Source organism: Myotis brandtii, unplaced genomic scaffold, assembly GCF_000412655.1.
Source record: "Myotis brandtii unplaced genomic scaffold, ASM41265v1 scaffold268, whole genome shotgun sequence".
Classification (NCBI taxonomy): Eukaryota; Metazoa; Chordata; class Mammalia; order Chiroptera; family Vespertilionidae; genus Myotis; species Myotis brandtii.
Window position 1 is genome coordinate 3,627,818 of NW_005360187.1, and position 18,036 is coordinate 3,645,853.

The window sequence follows — 18,036 nt, forward strand, 5'->3', positions numbered from 1 at the left end:
TCTACCTTTTAACATGTCTTATTACCACTATCACTTGTTCAGACTACAAATTCTGACTTTGTTATAATTTGGACCAAAGTTGGAGTTGCAATTACCTTGAAAGTTTACTCATATATAGAAAAAGAGTTTGTTAGTCAAATCTAGATGAGCTACATGATTATAAGGGACATATTCACATATCAAGAGATAACTGATTCTAACGATGTTAACATATACTAAACATATACCGTTTACATATACTAAAACTACAATCTCACTTTTGAAACTACTATTGTATTTAGTTATGACAGTGACAGATCAAGTGTACAGACCAGGAATACTTAGACGAGGTCACTAACAAAGTATATTTACTCTACCAATGTCATGGATATTCTGGGCCCCATTAAAAGTGCTGTGAACTGTGTAGGTGGTCACCTGGCTTTTACATGGCTTCGATTTGCTGTTCATTGCTGATTAGACCAGTGGTTACTTGGCCCAAGCTATGTCAATCATATTCTCCTTCCTGAAGTAGGAACTGGATTCAGGCATAGCCTGCCAGCCTCAGCATGTATGTGTAATATGTAAACTCCAGAGCTGTCAGCCAGCCATGTGACTGGAAGCAGAGAAAGCTGGTGCGCAGAGAGAAGAATGAAGCAGACCCTGGGAGCAAGTTTCAGTCCCTCCTAGGCCTGGTTGCCCTTGGTCTGAGGATATAGCCTATATTCTTATTTAACAAATCCCTACTAGCTATCTATCTGTCTCTCTCTTTTAATATTATCTAAGTTGTTTTTGATACGTGTAACCGATGAGTCTAGTTCAGACACTCTGTAATAGAGATCACTCTCCGGAGCCAGAGCTATGATGCTGTCGCTGGTATTTGGCTCATTCAGTGGGACCAACCACAGTACAGGTGAAAGAGCTTGATAATGAGGTGCATCTGGATAATGAGATGCATTATAATAACTAAGACCTTGTGTGTGCAGCTCAAGATAGATTGATTTTAATAAATTCCTAGCATACAATAAAGAGTAATAAAGTAATAATGATTTATGCAGATAAACTACCTTATTTAGCTATTTATTAGAAAGCCATATGATACTACATATATTTCAAAACGGAAATTCAGATTTCCTTGTCCCTAATGAGCCTGAAATAATGAGATTTCTTTATATTGAGAAATGACTCATATGCCAGTGACATTTTTAAAATAATGAAATAATTTTGAGATTATGAAAATTTGAAATAAAAAAAGAGAATCACTATTTATACTTGTATAAGCTATTTTGATAAATTTAAAGGTACCAAGCAACATAAAAAAGATGTATGCTTAAAATGTACTAAATATCAAATATCTATTAAATTGAAGTATCTAAGCAAGTAGAGTAACAATGACTAAATTAATACTTAAAAGAGTTTGCCAGGAACTGTGCTAATAACTTTTCATGTATTAATTCATTTGATCCTCCCCAAAACACTATGAGATTATCATGCCTGAATTTGAGTTCAATGACTAGCTTTGTGTCCCACAGCTAGTAAAAGGTCAGAGTGCTATTTAAACCTAGGTAGGCTGTTAGCCAATACACTATAATCTAGACAAGAAAAGTAGACTGAACTTTTCTTAAAAAAAAGAACTTCGGAAAGACTTCTAAAAAAAAAGAACAACTTTGGAAAGTCCTTTGGCTGTTTTGAAAACCAATTTCATGAAACCAAGAAAAATGCATAATCTAACTAATCTTTAAACAAGGAATTTAGATTAGTAATGATTCTTACCGGGGGTTAGAAGGAGAAGGTGGATTCATTTCTTTCTGATAGTGCCGACCCTGGTTGACAGGCTGTAAGAGACAAACCATTTGTGAGTAAAAACTAATCAGTATCATACTCTTGACATATACTTTCACGGACACTCTCATTACTGCAATTTTCCTCCCAGAAACAATCTGCAAGAAGTGGCTGGCTTATTTTAAAGAAGAGTTGAAGGCTGTTTGGGAGATCAAGCTAATAACAAGGTGATGCATATGAGGAAACAGGTCATTTTAATGGCCAGTCAGTGGGCTAGATAGCATCCATGGTGCAATCAAAGTTCATGGTGGATCCTCCTTTCGGAATTTTGTGCTATTAACATTGCTTGATATTTCCAGATACAGCAAAACCAAACAAGATATCTTGGTGCACTAATGCTGCATAGCAAGTACAGGCAATAACTCAGAGCCCGGGGGATGTAGATTATATATATTTCTATCTCATTGTTAGTAAGTTTGCAAGGAGAATATCCGTTTTCATTAATGGAATTACACACGTGGATCTTGGGTTAGGGTTGTAATTTCCCCCAAGTGTGTAATAAAACCTCAGGCATTTATCAGATAGCTGAAAAAATGTGATGCCAATACCCACCAAAAATGTGAACTATCAAGTTTTCCCTCCACAAGAAACTTTTAAGTTACTATTTCAAAACACAGCTAAACCACCACATCCCATGCAAGCCTTAACTTGCCTCCATTGGAACTTGGTGTTTTTCATTTGTTCTATAAAAGGAGAAAATTCTATTAGACCTGACACAAATTCTGTTTTTCAACATTAGCTCCAAGTATTTTCCTATGTGACTAACCACCATGTAATCATAATATGAAAATCATTTTTAATGTTCTCATTTTATTATGAGTTGGAATTTGGTATACATTTTTGAATTGCATTCAAAGGGCTTCAGTTAGCTCCTTACCCAGTGGGGCTGGCGTTAATGTTTTCTTACCCATAATGTGACCCCATGGCACTGACACCAACCAAGAAAAAGTGTGGCCATGGTGCCTGAACATGGAGAGCACATATTGCTTATTTTAATAGATCCTAAAATATTAATGACATGCATGATGGGAATTCTCTAGAGTAAACTGTATTCCTCTATAAATAACGTCTTGGAAGTGTTCCTTTAATTTAAATTGAACACCCTGTATGATGATCACACTCACTTAGCCTGCCTCTCTGTGATGTACCATGAATGTAAATGTACTCAGATACTTTGGTAATTGAACCAATATCAATGCATCACCATTTCAGTAGTAAGAAACAACAGCTGGGAGACCAGTGGAAGGAAAAACATGTTATAAGACATATTTGATCTCACTAGAGAAATAAGACTTTTAGCAATTTGTAAGTGAAATTTAGTTCTATGATTTAGGCTTTACTATTTCACAGCAAAAAAGGATTAGCACATAAAGTGCCTAACAGGTTCTCTAGACCAACTCACACTGGTGCCAAAATACTTGCAATAAAGTCTTCATTGGTATTCCAGTACTTCAGCTGTAGTAGGCCTCCCGTAAATGGAACTCTGCCTATGACTTTAAGAGGCATTTCCATAACTCTAAGAATCACAGTCCTGATATTCAGCCAAATTTCTATTTGCTTAATTTTATACCATTGATTCTATTTACACCTGTCCCCACCCCCTTGTTTCAATGCCTATTCCCTCCTCTGGGGAATAGAAATGGCTGCAGAATCTACCTTGTTTGTGACTCAGCCACCACTTAGCCCACATAGACTGGCCCGTCCATGCTTGCTCATGTTTATATCAAACAGATCCAATGATACAAGGAATAAAAGGGAATACAATTAATAAAAGGTTCACACTTAAAATGATTTTTAAGTGTCAGAAAACAAAGCAAAAAAAAAAAAAATAACCACTGGAAACTTTTCAAAGTAATAAGGATTACAGATATGAATAGATAGAAAGGTAAATAAAAATATTTACTTAAAATAATTGCAGGCATTGTAACTTGGTCTGAATACTGGATTCCTTAACTTAATTTGTACTATTGAAAGCTAATGACAAAGTTGTTACTCAAAAAATTTTTATTCAATAAGGAACTTAAATTTAATAATAGCATTTAGACTTATGCATGTAGCTGCTATAAAGGGACTTATAAACCTCCCTGCTAATGACTCAATGGGGGAAGGATGCAAGTGAGTGCCATACAAAATGGGTGGCCCACTTCCCTTTCTCTGCACATCTTCTAATTTTATAACCCAACTCAGGGACAGGAAGGGATTATGGGAATGATGTAGCTAAGGAGCTCCTTCAAGATATTTTGGTTCCCATGACTTTGCTTTGATACTTTGAAAGGGCAGAGCTTTCACTTGGGTGAGGTCTTTTGTCTTCTAGGCCCAAATCAGAATGCATGAGCATGTGCCCAATGGTTTCTAAAGCTCTCTCACCATGGGGGTTGGGGGTTAGGGAGGTGGTGGCAGTGGGAGAATATAGTGGGTTGTCTGAAGCCAGATGTCCTTATCCACAGATGGAAATAGACATATGTTTCTATACATATGCAGCAGTAAACCTATTTCTACTTTTTCCAGGTAGGTAACATTCTTTGAAAGCACCAGTTAAAAAACTAAAATTGATTTTTTGATTTTGGAATTCAGCCATATTTAGAGAATACCATAAGAAGAAGCCAAGGAATAGCAACCAATACCTACCAATAACTGTGACAATAATGATAATGGTGGTAACTGATATTTATTGTGCACTTACTCTGTGTTCAATCCCTCATGGGATTCGCACAGTGATTCTATGAAATGGACAGGACAAACAACTCCATCTAACAGAGGAGGAAATCCAGCCACTGGGTGTTAGCCAAGGTCCTGCCGGCCAGGATATAGTGGAGCCATAATTGAAAACCAGGCCGTCTGGTTTCAGTTTACCCTCTAACCCAGTGGTTCTCAACCTTCCTAATGCCTCGACCCTTTAATACAGTTCCTCATGTTGTGGTGACCCCCAATTTCATGGTTACAAATTGAACATAATTAAAGCATAGTGATTAATCACAAAAACAATATGTAATTATATATGTGTTTTCCGATGATCTTAGGCGACCCCTGTGAAAGGGTCGTTTGACCCCCAAAGGGGTCGCGACCCACAGTTTGAGAACCGCTAGAGTATGAACTTAATCCAGCTGGGGCTCACCTGGAGTGGGGAATACCTAAGCTTCTGAATAACAAATATGACAAACTCAGTTCAGTTTACGTCAGAAAAAAAAGGGTACTGAAGTACATTTATTTGAAATATATAAGACTACCTCCTTACCATAAATTCATTTGATTTCATTCTTATGACATATTACTCTATACTTAACATTAAAGAAACTAAGTGTCGCTACATTGCTAAATTTGGGACAAATATAAGATGTAATAGACAATACTTTGAGGATGAGGAAGGCTAATTCCATGCAGCTCAGATACTGCGCTGACTCTAACACCAGTTTTATCATCCTATAGTGCCATGATGTCTTCTCCTCGGAGTTATCTACAGCTTAGCTCAATCAACTATTTACTTTTTTAGTTCAGGAGTAAAAGAAAACTCATTACACCTAAAGACAACGGAGAAGTTAATGAATCTGCAGGTCAGAACAAATTAAGACCTATTAAAGCCTGAAGTGCCAATATATTAGGTATTATATATTGGACACAGAGCAGCCAGCAATCATCATGTAAAAACTGATATGATGATGAGCAAAGAAATGGAACAGATCCTAGAAACTCAGGACCTCGTCCTTTTGGTGGCGCTGTTGCTATGCACTAGTGTCAGAAAACCACAGTCACATAAAATTAACTACCACTGAGCACAAAAGAAGCTCCGTTTTCCCACGATCAAGCTGCTAGAAATTTGGGGGTTGAGGGAGAGAAGTAAAGGCTAATTAAAAGAACAGGAGATAAGATAATTCTGTCATGTTAAAAGGTAAAGACAATATTTTCATGTTGTATGTAAAATCTTATGAAAACGGCAATAAAGTTGCAAGGTTAATCAAGACCATAAGTAATGTGTCACCATATGCTTGTAATTTTATTACGTGCGTTTTTCCTCATTTTCCTCCAAATATGCTCTGCAATATGCCATTTGATGGACGCATGTGATGAGTTTCTTTTTTTTTTAAACGAGCTGAGGGACTAATATACTTGGTTACAGGAATTCCTAACTTGAAGGAATGGTGGCTTTGAGGCCCCTGGTTGCTTACAGGCTAGCATGCATGTGAGGCATGCTTTTCCAGAATCTAGGTTTATAGATGGGAGAGAGAAATAATGAAATAATGAAAGAATTGATGTGTAAAGTTCTGAGGGGGTCGGTCTGGATTCTAATGGTTAAGCTCATATTACAAGAACAACAGAACCTCTGCCCACCCTTACAGCCCTCAGTGGTCAGAAAAAAGGGAAATGTTCTAGAAATCTTTTCTGGTCACTCAAGTGGCCCTTTGAGGAGAACAGCTTTGGGGAGCAGAGTATAGTTAGCCTGAGCTTCCTCTGTTAGGCACAGGACTCATGCACCCCATGGTCTCATTCATTTTTCATCATGCCAGTACGAGGAAGGCTCTTTATTATTCCCATTTTATAGGCGACTGAGTCAGTACTAGTAATGAATTAAAACTTCCCGCAAATGCTCTTTTTAAGGCAAAACATTTGACATTTTCAAGTGTAAAAATATCTATGATGTTAACACCTTCAGAAAATTTGACATATGAAGTTTTGAAACTTGTTGTCAATACAACAAAATAGCATACATATCAAATCCCATATATATCAACATATGTGTAACACCATCTATTGAAAAAAATCTGCATTATTAATCAGTACACCTAGTAAATGAGCCAAGGTTGGCTGATGCAGAGTCTATATTTTGGTCATCACATGAAGCTGTCTCCATTAATAACTATCCTTTTCTTAAAAAGGAACAACACACACACACACACACACACACACACACACACACACCATGGTTTTATGCATTGTCAATCGAAATCCCTCATCAAAATAAAATGCACTTAGCACCCCTCTCAAGCTTGCCTGGGGCCCAGTTTATGACTAAATCTCATGAGGGCTACTCCTGACAGAAACCCTCCGAATGTGATTACCTGTAGCTTGGTTTCCATAGAAGTTGTAAAGTATTTTAATTGAATTTGGTTCTAAGTTAGACACTTTGAAAAATCTGTCTGTCAAAGGCCAGGGGATTCTCAGCAGGCTTGATTTACTTAGCATGAGATGCCAACAAAAGCCAATCTGCTACAAGAAATATGGTTACTTGTAAGTACACTTTTAAATGACTAATTTATAGCATCTAAACACCATTTAAATAGTACATATTACTCTGAACTATACAGATGCTCGGGGAAGCTGAGGAATCAAAGCTTGTAGTAAACACAATAGAATTTGCTAAAGACCTCATTCTGGTTCCAGACTGCAATGTGTGTGAAGTCCTGAGATAAAGATGCTAAACTGAATGTGACCTGCCTAAGTCTCCTTTTAAAATTATTGGTCATTAAGCCCTGTCCAGAGGGAGATTTTTCCTTTATGTGTATATATAATACCCATTTATCAAATCTGGAATGTAAAATATTACCTGCCACTTTAAGAATTTATTTAAGCAAAGAAAAGCTCATTTATTTTAAAATTTTGATAAAAACTACTATTTTAGAGTAAAACAATATTTTAATATTATTGATTGATTATTCAACTAATAAGTAACAACCAGCCCAGACTGAGTGTGACCTCATGCCATGTTCTCTGCTCAGCATAGTCCTGCCTTCAGGGAGCTTACAACCAGGTCTGGTGGATGCTGGCAACAAGGATCCCTGATGTGGTCAGTGCTATCGTTGAGCCTGAAGGCAATGGGAACCCAGAGAAGAGATAATTCTGTAGATGGTGGCTGAGGGTCAGAAGCGCTTCGTGCAGCAGTGACATTTGAATTGGGCCACAAAGAGTGTTTAGGAGAAGAGGGATGGAGGGTCCCCAGGCCGAAGGAAGAGGCATGAGCAACAGCATGATTGACATGATCTGGATGAAAGGTATGACAAGCTGCACAATGTAGCTAGAGCATGTAGTTAGTCCTATGTGTATTGGGTGGGAGGTGGGTGGTGATGCTGAGACAAGCGAAAACTCATTTCAAGTCTGGTTCAAGGTGATGAAGAAACAAAGGTACTGTGACGAAGTTATCCTATTAAAACAGGGACTCCACCCTCACTTCCATAGATTTACTTCTGTTCCTTTTCTAACTTGGAATTCCTTTCTCTTTCTTTCTACATGGTGAGTTTGCATTCATTCTTTTTGAAACATTTTATTTATTTATTTATTTATTTATTTATTTATTTATTTATGTTAATCCTCATCTGAGGATATTTTTTCCATTGATTTTTAGAGAGAGTAGAAAGGAGGGAGAGAGAGAGAGAGAGAAACATCAATGTCAGAGAGACGTATTGATTGGTTGTCTCTTGCTTATGCCCTGAATGGGGCCGGGGATGGAACCTACAACCCAGGTACGTGCCCTTGATTGGGAATTGAGCCCAAGATCCTTCAGTACATGGGCTCGCACACTATCCACTGAACAACACCAACCAGGGCTGCACTGGTTCTTGAACTCTGGTTTAACGGTACTTTTTTCTATGAAGTATCCCTGAAACCAACAGGTAGAATGAATGCTGCCTCTCACTTGTTCCCAGACTCTATTCTATCATCACTCACTACCCTGACTGACAGGACTCTGCTTCCCTGCAGTGTGGTGAACATCTCAAAGCAGGTAAAGCTTTGTTTGTATGCCCAGCATAGTTCCCAGCATGTGGTACCACTCAAAACAAAATGTGAAATGAATTAATGTGAGACAGACAAGCTAGGCTGTGGTGAGAGTCACCATGGAGATATTCCTGGCTCTGGTGGAGAAAGGAAGATGTGTCTCTCACAGTGAGGCCTGGAGAAGGGCTGCAGAAGACTCTGGAGCTAAGTCTTGTGGGATAAACAGGTATAAGGTACAAGGATATGTGCAGAGTGCATTTAGGGATTCACAACTGGGACTAAAGCTGGGAGTGAAAGGTGGGGAGCAGTGAGAGATGAGACGAGAGGGGCCGGGTCTTAGATCATCGGGGGCCCTGTAGGCCAAACTAAAGAGGCAACGGGGGGGGGGGTTGTGAAAAGGCTTTATGCAGGGAAGAGATAAAACAGAGCGGGGCTTTAGAAAGATCACCAATGTGAATAATAATGATATTAAAAATTACCACCAACATTAATTTATTAAGTGCTTATTATGTCTCAGTGCCAAGTGCTTTTCCAAGGTCATAGCTTGGATGTGAACCTTGGCAATATGACTTCGGAGCAGATGCTCCTATCCCTCAGGCTATGCTGCTTGGACTGGAGATACAGAGGTATTAGGAGACTGTTGAAAGAATTTGCATAAAAAAATACAGTGCCAAGGTTATGGTATAAGTAGGGAGCGTTAGGAGGTAAAAGGAAGAGTGGAGACTCAGGATTTGGAGACCCAGTGGATGTGGACCCCAAAGGAGGGGGAGGGGGTCTTCCAAGTTTCTGGTCTGAGTGCCAGCCTGGATGGTAGCCATCACTGAGCTACAAGGAAAGCAGGATATTACTGTGATAAATAAAGTTATGAGTTCTTTTGTTCTTTTTCATGGCCCCTGTACAACTTCTAAAGAGAAAGGTATGAGCTCTCAGAAAGACCACAATAGTTCTTGTAAACTGCTATTTAAACTCTCTACGAGCAACAAGATGCAGGAGTTCATTAAGAAATGTAATTTTCCATTTGGTGATAGTTCCAATATTGAACTTGATGCAGTAATAAACACATCTTATGAATACCAAAGGTAGGCTTTTCCATTATATTCTCTGTCTAAAATATTTCAATTTTTCATTTGGTCAAATAGAGGGGTTATTAAGATCATTATTAATGATGTTGTTTTTGGCCAAATACTTTTAGAGAGGAGCAGTTGTCACGCATGAGGACTTCAGTTCTTGTCAGACAGGACAGTGATGAGAACACTGTATCCAGGGCAACCGAGAGCTCAGCCTTTTCAGTCCATAAATAAGCATTCCTCAGCTTGCCCTTTGTAATGCTGGCCTCCAAGCGGCTTCATGACGGAAGGAGCTTGTTCAGAAGGCCACTGTTCCCTTTTGTTCTTTCGGTTTAAATGCCTGCCGAGGACTGTTTTATAAGAAAGGCAATGTTTCATTTCCATTGTAAATAGCATTGGCAAAAATCTGCAACTTATACTGATGCTTTTAGCGCTGGCTGCAAGAGTACTGTGAGTACCAGCACACAGGGTATTTTTGCTGCATGGGTGATACTCTGGCACTAAGGCTGCTCCAGACATTATGCATGCTTGGACATTCAATTAATGAAAGCACAACTGAGGCAAGAGAAACCTGGAGGGTGGGCAAGGTAAGGAAAAAGAACACTAATGAAAAATGAACACCATCTCACTCTACCACACACACACACACACACACACACACACACACACACACACCCCCTCCTTAGAGCCAATCTGAATTCCTCCTCCATGAAGACTTATAAGTTCCCTCCAGAGCAGGAATCTCACCTTCTGCTGGATATTGGTAGCACTCATTAGACAGCTGAGTCATGGAGAAGTCACTGACTCATGGTGGTCAGGAGCTCAGACTCAGGAGTCATGCCACACTAGTTCTGAGTCACTTTACTCAGGCCCTCCATTTCCCCATCTGGAAATGGGCCTTCCCAGTGCTCACCACAGGGGACAGCAGTGAGGAGGGAGTTAGGTAACACCACAGGCCTAGTGCCAGGGCCTCTGAGATTTCTAAGATCTACAAAGATGTTGGAAACTTTAAAAAAGCTGGCTTTAAAATTAAAAAAGAAAATTGTAAAATTAATAAATATTTAATGAAATACTTAATACAGAAGTTATCCGTTGCCAACCTACACTAGGACTCAATCTTTATATATTTTAATACATTATATAAATATGAATCAAAGTTACACAATTTTATGTTTCCTTTCAAAAATTGCTGTTGGATAGAATATTTACTGTTGGATAAAAGTGTATTTTAATGCGTTTGATCTGATGTTGAATGTGGCCTTATATGTAAATGTCCCTTGGGCCTAGCTAGGTCTTAAAATGTCTCTAGGTGCTTAATAATTATGATTATTATAAAAATGATTTATTATTCTGCTTCACAGTATTTCTTGTGACTATTTGTCGAAGGTTCTGCTTTGTATTTCCAATTAAGCCAGAAGGTCCTGTAGGACAGTATTGTAGAGAATGGACCTAGTCTGAACACTGGGCTCTGCTCTGGGGTCCAACACTGACTGGGGTGGAAGGTGGGCCAATTTTAGTTCCTTCACCTGAAAACCAGGAAGACTTTGAGCTACTCCGAGTCCTCTGCCATCCTAGTGTGGATGCTGGGCCGTATTAAAGAGCTCCACCTGTGCGAGCATATGGGCAAACAGGAGCCCCTGAAGCATCTGCAGGCCGATCGTGCCCTCAGGCGCAGGGAAGAGTCAGTAAACATCTGTGGTTTCTACAGAAGGTTCTTTTCTGACCTTGCATCCAAGCAATCCTTAGAATATTTATAGTCTCTTCCTATTTGTTCATTCATTGAACAAATATCTACCCTCCTGTGTGCCAGAGCTTGTACAAGGAGCTGGGGATGCAGTGGGACATCTAGAATCTACAACTAAATTATTCTTGTTTCTTTCCATGTGTGGTTTTATATATCAACACACAATTAGCATGCATTATTTGAGGTTAACTAAGACAATTTAGAAAAGTCAATGCCCCCACACCTGACAGACTAGTATTTCCGAATGGGCTCTGAGTGTTGCTCATAGTGAGGGTGCTTGTTGGGCCCTGGTTTTCCCAGGCAAGGCGGGCTCTGTAAGGAAGGAGCTTGCTCCTTGTTAGGGAAATCAACGGACCAAAGCCCGGGACTTACAGGCGGCAGGCAGGAGTTCCAGGTGGTGGTGTCGTCACTGCTGGTACTTATGCTGACGTTACAGTTGTCCACCTGGGACGCACTCAGGCCATGGGAAGCCCCCGTGTCCTCCAGATCATCATTCTGCTGCTGCCGTAGGCTTGCCAGCATTTGCAACTCAGATTCACTCATCTGGCTGGGCTGGTAGTTCCTCCAGTCATATTCCTGACCAAGAAAGGAAAAAGGTGACAGAACAAAGGGTCACTTGGCCTTTCTTAATTTTACAGGCTATCATCAAGTGCTACAGCCTGACCCCTTATATGGCTCCCCAGTGACAGAGGTCAAGCCCAACATGTCTTTATCGATGCCTACCCCCCTGCCTGACCTTGTCTTTTTGCTCCTGACATGTCAGCCACACTGTGCTTCACTAAGATTCTCTAAAGCAGCAAATTTATGTCTGTGTTAGTGCCTGTGCCCATGCCAGTTGTTGTGCCCCATCTGCTGTCTAACTCCGAGGTGTTTTTTAGTCCCAAATTATGTTACTACCTTGAGGAGGCCTTTTCTGACAACCACAAACTGGGTCAGCTCCTCCACTTTATGGGCTCACACAGAAGCTTAAAGTGTTCATTTTTAGTATCTATCATAATTGCAGTTAGTAATTGGTCTTGGCATTCACAGGTGGTCTATGAGCTCCACAAAGACGGTCTTACTCCCACTATAGGTACTGTCCATGTCTGATGCTCAACCACTATGTGAGGACTGACTAAATAAATAAAAATTCAAAGCAGTTAAAAAAAAGAAAAATTGCTTCCCATAAAAATGTCCACTTTACAAGAAATTGATAAATTTCATCCTTATCATTATGACCAAATACATTCAACTTACAGTAAGATCGAGCATGACTAACGCTGTCAAAAGCCATCAAATAAAATATGAACTTAAGATGGGAACATGTAGGTCTGAAAGCCAGAAAGACCTTGCAGCTACAATAAACACTTTTACTGATACAGACTTTACTATACATGAAATCTGTCAGGCACATTTCCCCCCCGCCAAGAATAGTACTACAAATCTTTAGAGGCTAATGTAAATATTCTTTTACTGTACAAGGAAGAAACTGGCATATGGAATTTTTAAAACCTTTCCTTTCTCTCTGGCCTAAACCAAATTTGATAACAAATGTTAATTTCAACATTGCTAAGTGTTAGTATCATATATGAATGAGCATTGTGATTTACACCCAGGCCATGCAATCTCTAACAGGAGAGTTCATGAGCATTTGATAGCTTTGAGATTCTTGGGACAAAATAGACATCATGAGAAGATGAACAAAATTTATATTTCAATGAGAAGCACTAAAAGGAAAAAAAAGGGAAATATAATTTAAATTTAAAAGAAATAGTTGGGGGAGCAATAAACACAAGAAGAGATGCTCAACATCACTATCATTAGTGAAATACAAATCAACACCACAATGAGATACCATTCACATCCACTAGGATTGTTAATAATATGAAAGACAGACAGTAACCAGTGTGGCGAGGACATGAAACAACTGGAATCCCCATATACTGCTGGTGTCAATGCAAGATGGTGCAGCCACATTGGAAAACAGTTTGGTGGTTCCTCAAAATGTTAAACCTGGGCCCATGGCCCAGGAATTCACTCCTAGCTATATATCCAAGAGAACTGAAAACATGTGTTCATATAAAAACTTGTAAATGAATGTTCATAGCAGCATTATTCATGGTAGCCAAAAAGTGAAAACCCCACCATGTCATCAACTGATGAAGGGATGTTTGTTTATCCATACAATGGAATATAATTTAACTATAAAAAAGTAATGACATACTGATAAACCTTGAAAACATTAGACTAAGTTAAAAGGTCCTAGATTATATAGTCCATTTACATGAAATGTCCAGACTGAGCAAATCCATAGAGACAGAAAGCAGATTTGTGGCTTGGGGGAGGAGAGGGAATGGAGGGTGACAGATAATGGGTATGGGGTTTCTTTTTGGGGTGATGCTAATGTTCTGAAATTATGTTGTGGTGATGGTTACATAATTTTATGAATATACTAAAGTTACTGAATTGTATACTTTAAAAGGGTGAATTTTATGGCATATAAGTTATATTTCAGTAAAAGAGCAGTCAGTAATCAGATGTGAACACAAGACCAATCACTTGACTTTGGGCTCAATAGTGATCAAGTGAGTTGCTGTCCTTCTTCTGCAAGAAATGGAACTAAATGTTCTCATCTGTCAAAGAGGTATGTTACTTGCCTGGTCATTGCCAATACATGAAAAAGAAAAGATTTTTGGGTTTTACATTTTTTCTTAAGAAAATCTTAATATGTGGTATGATTAATCCATCTATTCATTTATTTATTGACTCCACAACCTGTACTGTGCCTGAGGTATACCCCAGGTGCTAGGATGGAAAAACAAGAGAGAATGGGGCAGTGGTTAAGCCAGACAAATCCTTTCTGGGCCCTAGTTACACCATTTAACAGGTGTACATGATGGGGCAAATTACCTAACCTCTCTGTGCCTAGTTTCTTCACCTGCAAAATGGAACCATAGTATATACCTCATGGAATTTTTGGTGGATGAAATGAAATACTGTATATCAAATGCTTAGCATAGTACCTGACAAACTAAGGGTCTTCAAACTTATGATCTGTACTTTTATCAGAAAGTGTTTGAATATCTACTTTCCAATATGTAGGTATTTATAAATTAAACACATGTACAACTATATTAAAATAGTATGTATAGTATAAAACACCATAAAATTGAAATGAAAATGGTTAGGCTTAAAAAAATAAATGGAAATAGTTAAAAAAAAAAGTCTTCCTGAAGCCCAATGGATTGTTTCTGACACATCTTCTAGGGTGAGTACAATTCTCTTAGGAGACCACTGAGCTGGCAATCAATACATATGCTCTTGTTATTATTATTCCTTCCACCCATTTTCTCTGATTCCCTCCGTCCAGTCTTTCATCCATTCTGTGCTATGCTGGGAGCTGGGAGTATAAAAAAAGTAAGATGCACATCTGTCCTCATGGAGCTCACAGTCTAGAAAGGAGGCGTAACAGTTATTCTCAAATGTACTGTGATCAACACTTACAACAGCGACATGTCTAAGATGCAGAACAGCCGGACTAACTGCCCAGGAGACTGAGAGCCTCCTAGAAGTCTACAGTGGCATTTGATCGTAATTCAATTTATTGACAAATGGAATGGGCAGCCTTCAGAGGGAGTGAACTCTCTCCACTACCCGTGGGACTGAAGCAGAGGCTGGGGAAATAATAGCTGGCTGGAATATTGCAGTAATCTGGCATGGTGAAAATGGCTTGATGTGTTAATCCATTAATTTATTCCACAAATACTTACTGAGACCCTGTTATGTGCCAGGAACTGTTGGTGCTAAGTTTGCTTAGAACTCTGTATTTCCATGACTTTATATCATACAGTAATAATGTATTCTGACAACACCCTGGAAGGGGCAGCCAAAAATGAGCTGAGCCAAAGAAGTGACTTTCTCCAGGGTCATGAGTAGAGCAACTGGTGGCAGAGACAGGTAATTAACTTAGTCCCCTGATACATTCTTGATTTGCAATCTCTTAAACCATATCTAAATCACCAGAAAGGCTAAATTATTCATTTTTTTAAAAAGGATTGCAATAAAGTCTTCACATTAAAGTGGACTTCAGCCACAAGATGTCATCTAACTAAATTATGCAACTGCTGAGAGGCAAAGTGCTTTATGTAATTCTATCTCTGAAAGGCTCAAAATGCTATGTATAATACAATTTCATCTCAAAATATCCTTGTAAGAAAGAGGGGAGACTTTATCAATCAGCTGCTTTAGGAACAATGTAATAGGCACAGGGCTATATAATTCAACTGTGCTCAGATTCCACTCAAGCCCTTCCATCATGAAGTCATTCAAACCTTTTGCTTAGAAAGATGTTATTAGGAGCACAAGACAGTGAAGATGCAAACACAAGTAAGATGTGGCCCCTGCTCTCACAGGCCTTCCAATCTAGTAGGACAAGAGCTATCAAGAAATGAGCATAAATTAAGGAAGCATATCTGAGGTATAGTATTAATAATCAAACAGAACCTTGATAATGATTAAAAAGAAAACTAATAACTCCAGCAAAATCATAAAATACAACAAACAAAAATAACCTTTCAACTAGATCCTCTTCGATCTCTTTTCTCAAGATTTTAAGACAGGCTAGCTTAATCGATCAAACACCGGCCTACAGAGTTTTGTGAGCCTCAGATAGGAACTGTGAGAGACACAAGCTAAGTTTCCAATGGTGGCATAGAGCCAAAATGAGACATGGCCATGGGTTAATAGATCAGATGAAGAACCTCATTCTATCCTACAAGGATGGGAGTGTAATAGAATTGGGAGAAAACTGGGTCGCTATTCTCATTCTGGAGCCTGTAAAATCTCATACTCTCCTTCTAAATCAGGTTTGCCCCATGACAGTGCCTGACACCCACGCATAGGGAACATCGTGTAACAACTCTTAGTAAAAGGTCTATAAGCAATCGCTGACTATGTGAATTCTTTTAAGTTACAGCAAGACTCTAAGGCAGTGGTTCTCAACCTTCCTAATGCCGCGACCGTTTAATACAATTCCTCATGTTGTGGTGACCCCCAACCATAAAATTATTTTTGTTGCTACTTCATAACTGTAATTTTGCTACTGTTATGAATCGTAATGTAAATATCTGATATGCTATATGTGTTTTCCGATGGTCGCGACCCACAGGTTGAGAATCGCTGCTCTAAGGGATGGTGGCTGTTAGAGTAGAATACAAAAGGCAATGTGAGAAAGGGGAAATAGTCAAATAGTCTGGCATTCAGAAAAGAGAGCGTTCACTTATAGAATCAGTGAAGGCTTCATGAAAGAGATTTAATCAAAATCTTATTAAGACCAAATGGCTTCCACTTTGCTGCCCAAGTCTTATGAAAAATGTAAGATACCAGTTCCCAAATGGAAACTATGCAAATGCCATAAATAGTAGAATGGATAAATAGTGTGAGAGTCACACAGTAAAACACTATAAGCAATGAAATGAGTGATATATTGAATCTCACAAACAAGATGCTAAGTGAGAGAAACCAGACACAAGAGAGTATACATTGTGAAACTAGTCTTGGGAGTCAGGGGTAGGTTGTGAGGGGACAGTGACAGAAGAGGGTGGAGACAGGGAGGGAGCTCAATTAGGCTTCTGGGGTTCTGGTCTTGTTCTCTTTCCTGATCTGGGGGATGGTCACGAGGGCTTGTTCAATTTGTGAAACTTCATCAAAGTATGTGTTTACTTCTCCATGACCAATGAGAGCATGAAAGTCTAAGACTTTCCTGCAAAGTGATTAGTTGTTAATCACTGGCACTTACTTGGGGCTATTTTAGTGAGAAAAAATGTGGCTGGGGTGTCATTACCATTGGTAGTTTAAATTTGTATTTATTATTAAGAATTTTGAAGCTGTAATTAGAAAATTTTGGAAGTTTTTTGAACCTCCAAATGACAGCAAGGAAAGTAGAAGTCCATTTTCCAAAGATAAATTTAATTGGCATTTAATTTGAAGATTAATGTCCTCTCTATTGCTATTTACAGACAGTGTTTAATTTCTATGCTGATATTTTAAATAACGGCTGATAGTAAATTAGTGGTCCAGGGCATCTCTTTGCCAGCTAGTGCTCCATGAAGACTTTTTCTAAATTCCTGAGCTACTCACCCCACACAAGCGTTTGTCCTGATTCATTGGGTAAGCAGCCCACTGACAACAAGAATGAAGAGAAGACAGAAGCCACAACATGAGCTGTGACACATACTTGAGGACATAGCTCATTCACAATGTATGGCAGCTTGTAGCATGTGTTTCAACAGGCAAAGAGGTAAATCAAAACTCAAAGACCAAGCCACAGCACAACTTGAAAAACTTTGCTAAACTTAAGGGATGGAATTTGCACAGTATAAATCAGGAGTCAGACTGTTAGAAAGAACCCACTTTATGTCAGTGGCATTCACAGGGTATGCTTACCCAGCTCCACTGCCACCTCTGAAATGTGTCTCACAAACATTTCAGCTTGAGACCTGGAGACACTTCACAACCCCTGACTCCGCCTGTACTTCACTATCCACACACACTAATCTCTTAAGAATGTCTCAGGTAGAGAATTCTTGGGTAATTATACCCAATGGTGGCAAAATTCCTTGCAAAGAGATTCCTTTTTATCTCATATACTAGAGGCCCGGTGCACAAAAATTTGTGCACTGGGGGGGGGGGGGGGGGCCCCCCGCCCCGCCTGTGCCCCCCCCG

The 18,036-nt window shown here is 39.2% G+C and overlaps 1 protein-coding gene across 9 annotated transcripts in view; it reads right to left on the reverse strand.

Annotated features, from left to right (window-relative positions):
- LOC102261779 (chromosome unknown open reading frame, human C3orf67) overlaps positions 1-18,036 on the reverse strand; it is a 218,853-nt gene that overhangs the window by 40,853 nt on the left and 159,964 nt on the right. For 8 of the 9 annotated variants that reach the window (XM_014541379.1, XM_005868425.2, XM_014541384.1 and 5 more), the window contains 2 exons: positions 11,707-11,910; positions 1,750-1,811 (listed from right to left, as the gene is read on the reverse strand). In XM_014541379.1, coding sequence (XP_014396865.1) covers positions 1,750-1,811; positions 11,707-11,910 — 266 coding nt within the window. The remainder of the gene's footprint in view (positions 1-1,749; positions 1,812-11,706; positions 11,911-18,036) is intronic. The other variant, XM_014541380.1, reaches the window with a different exon arrangement.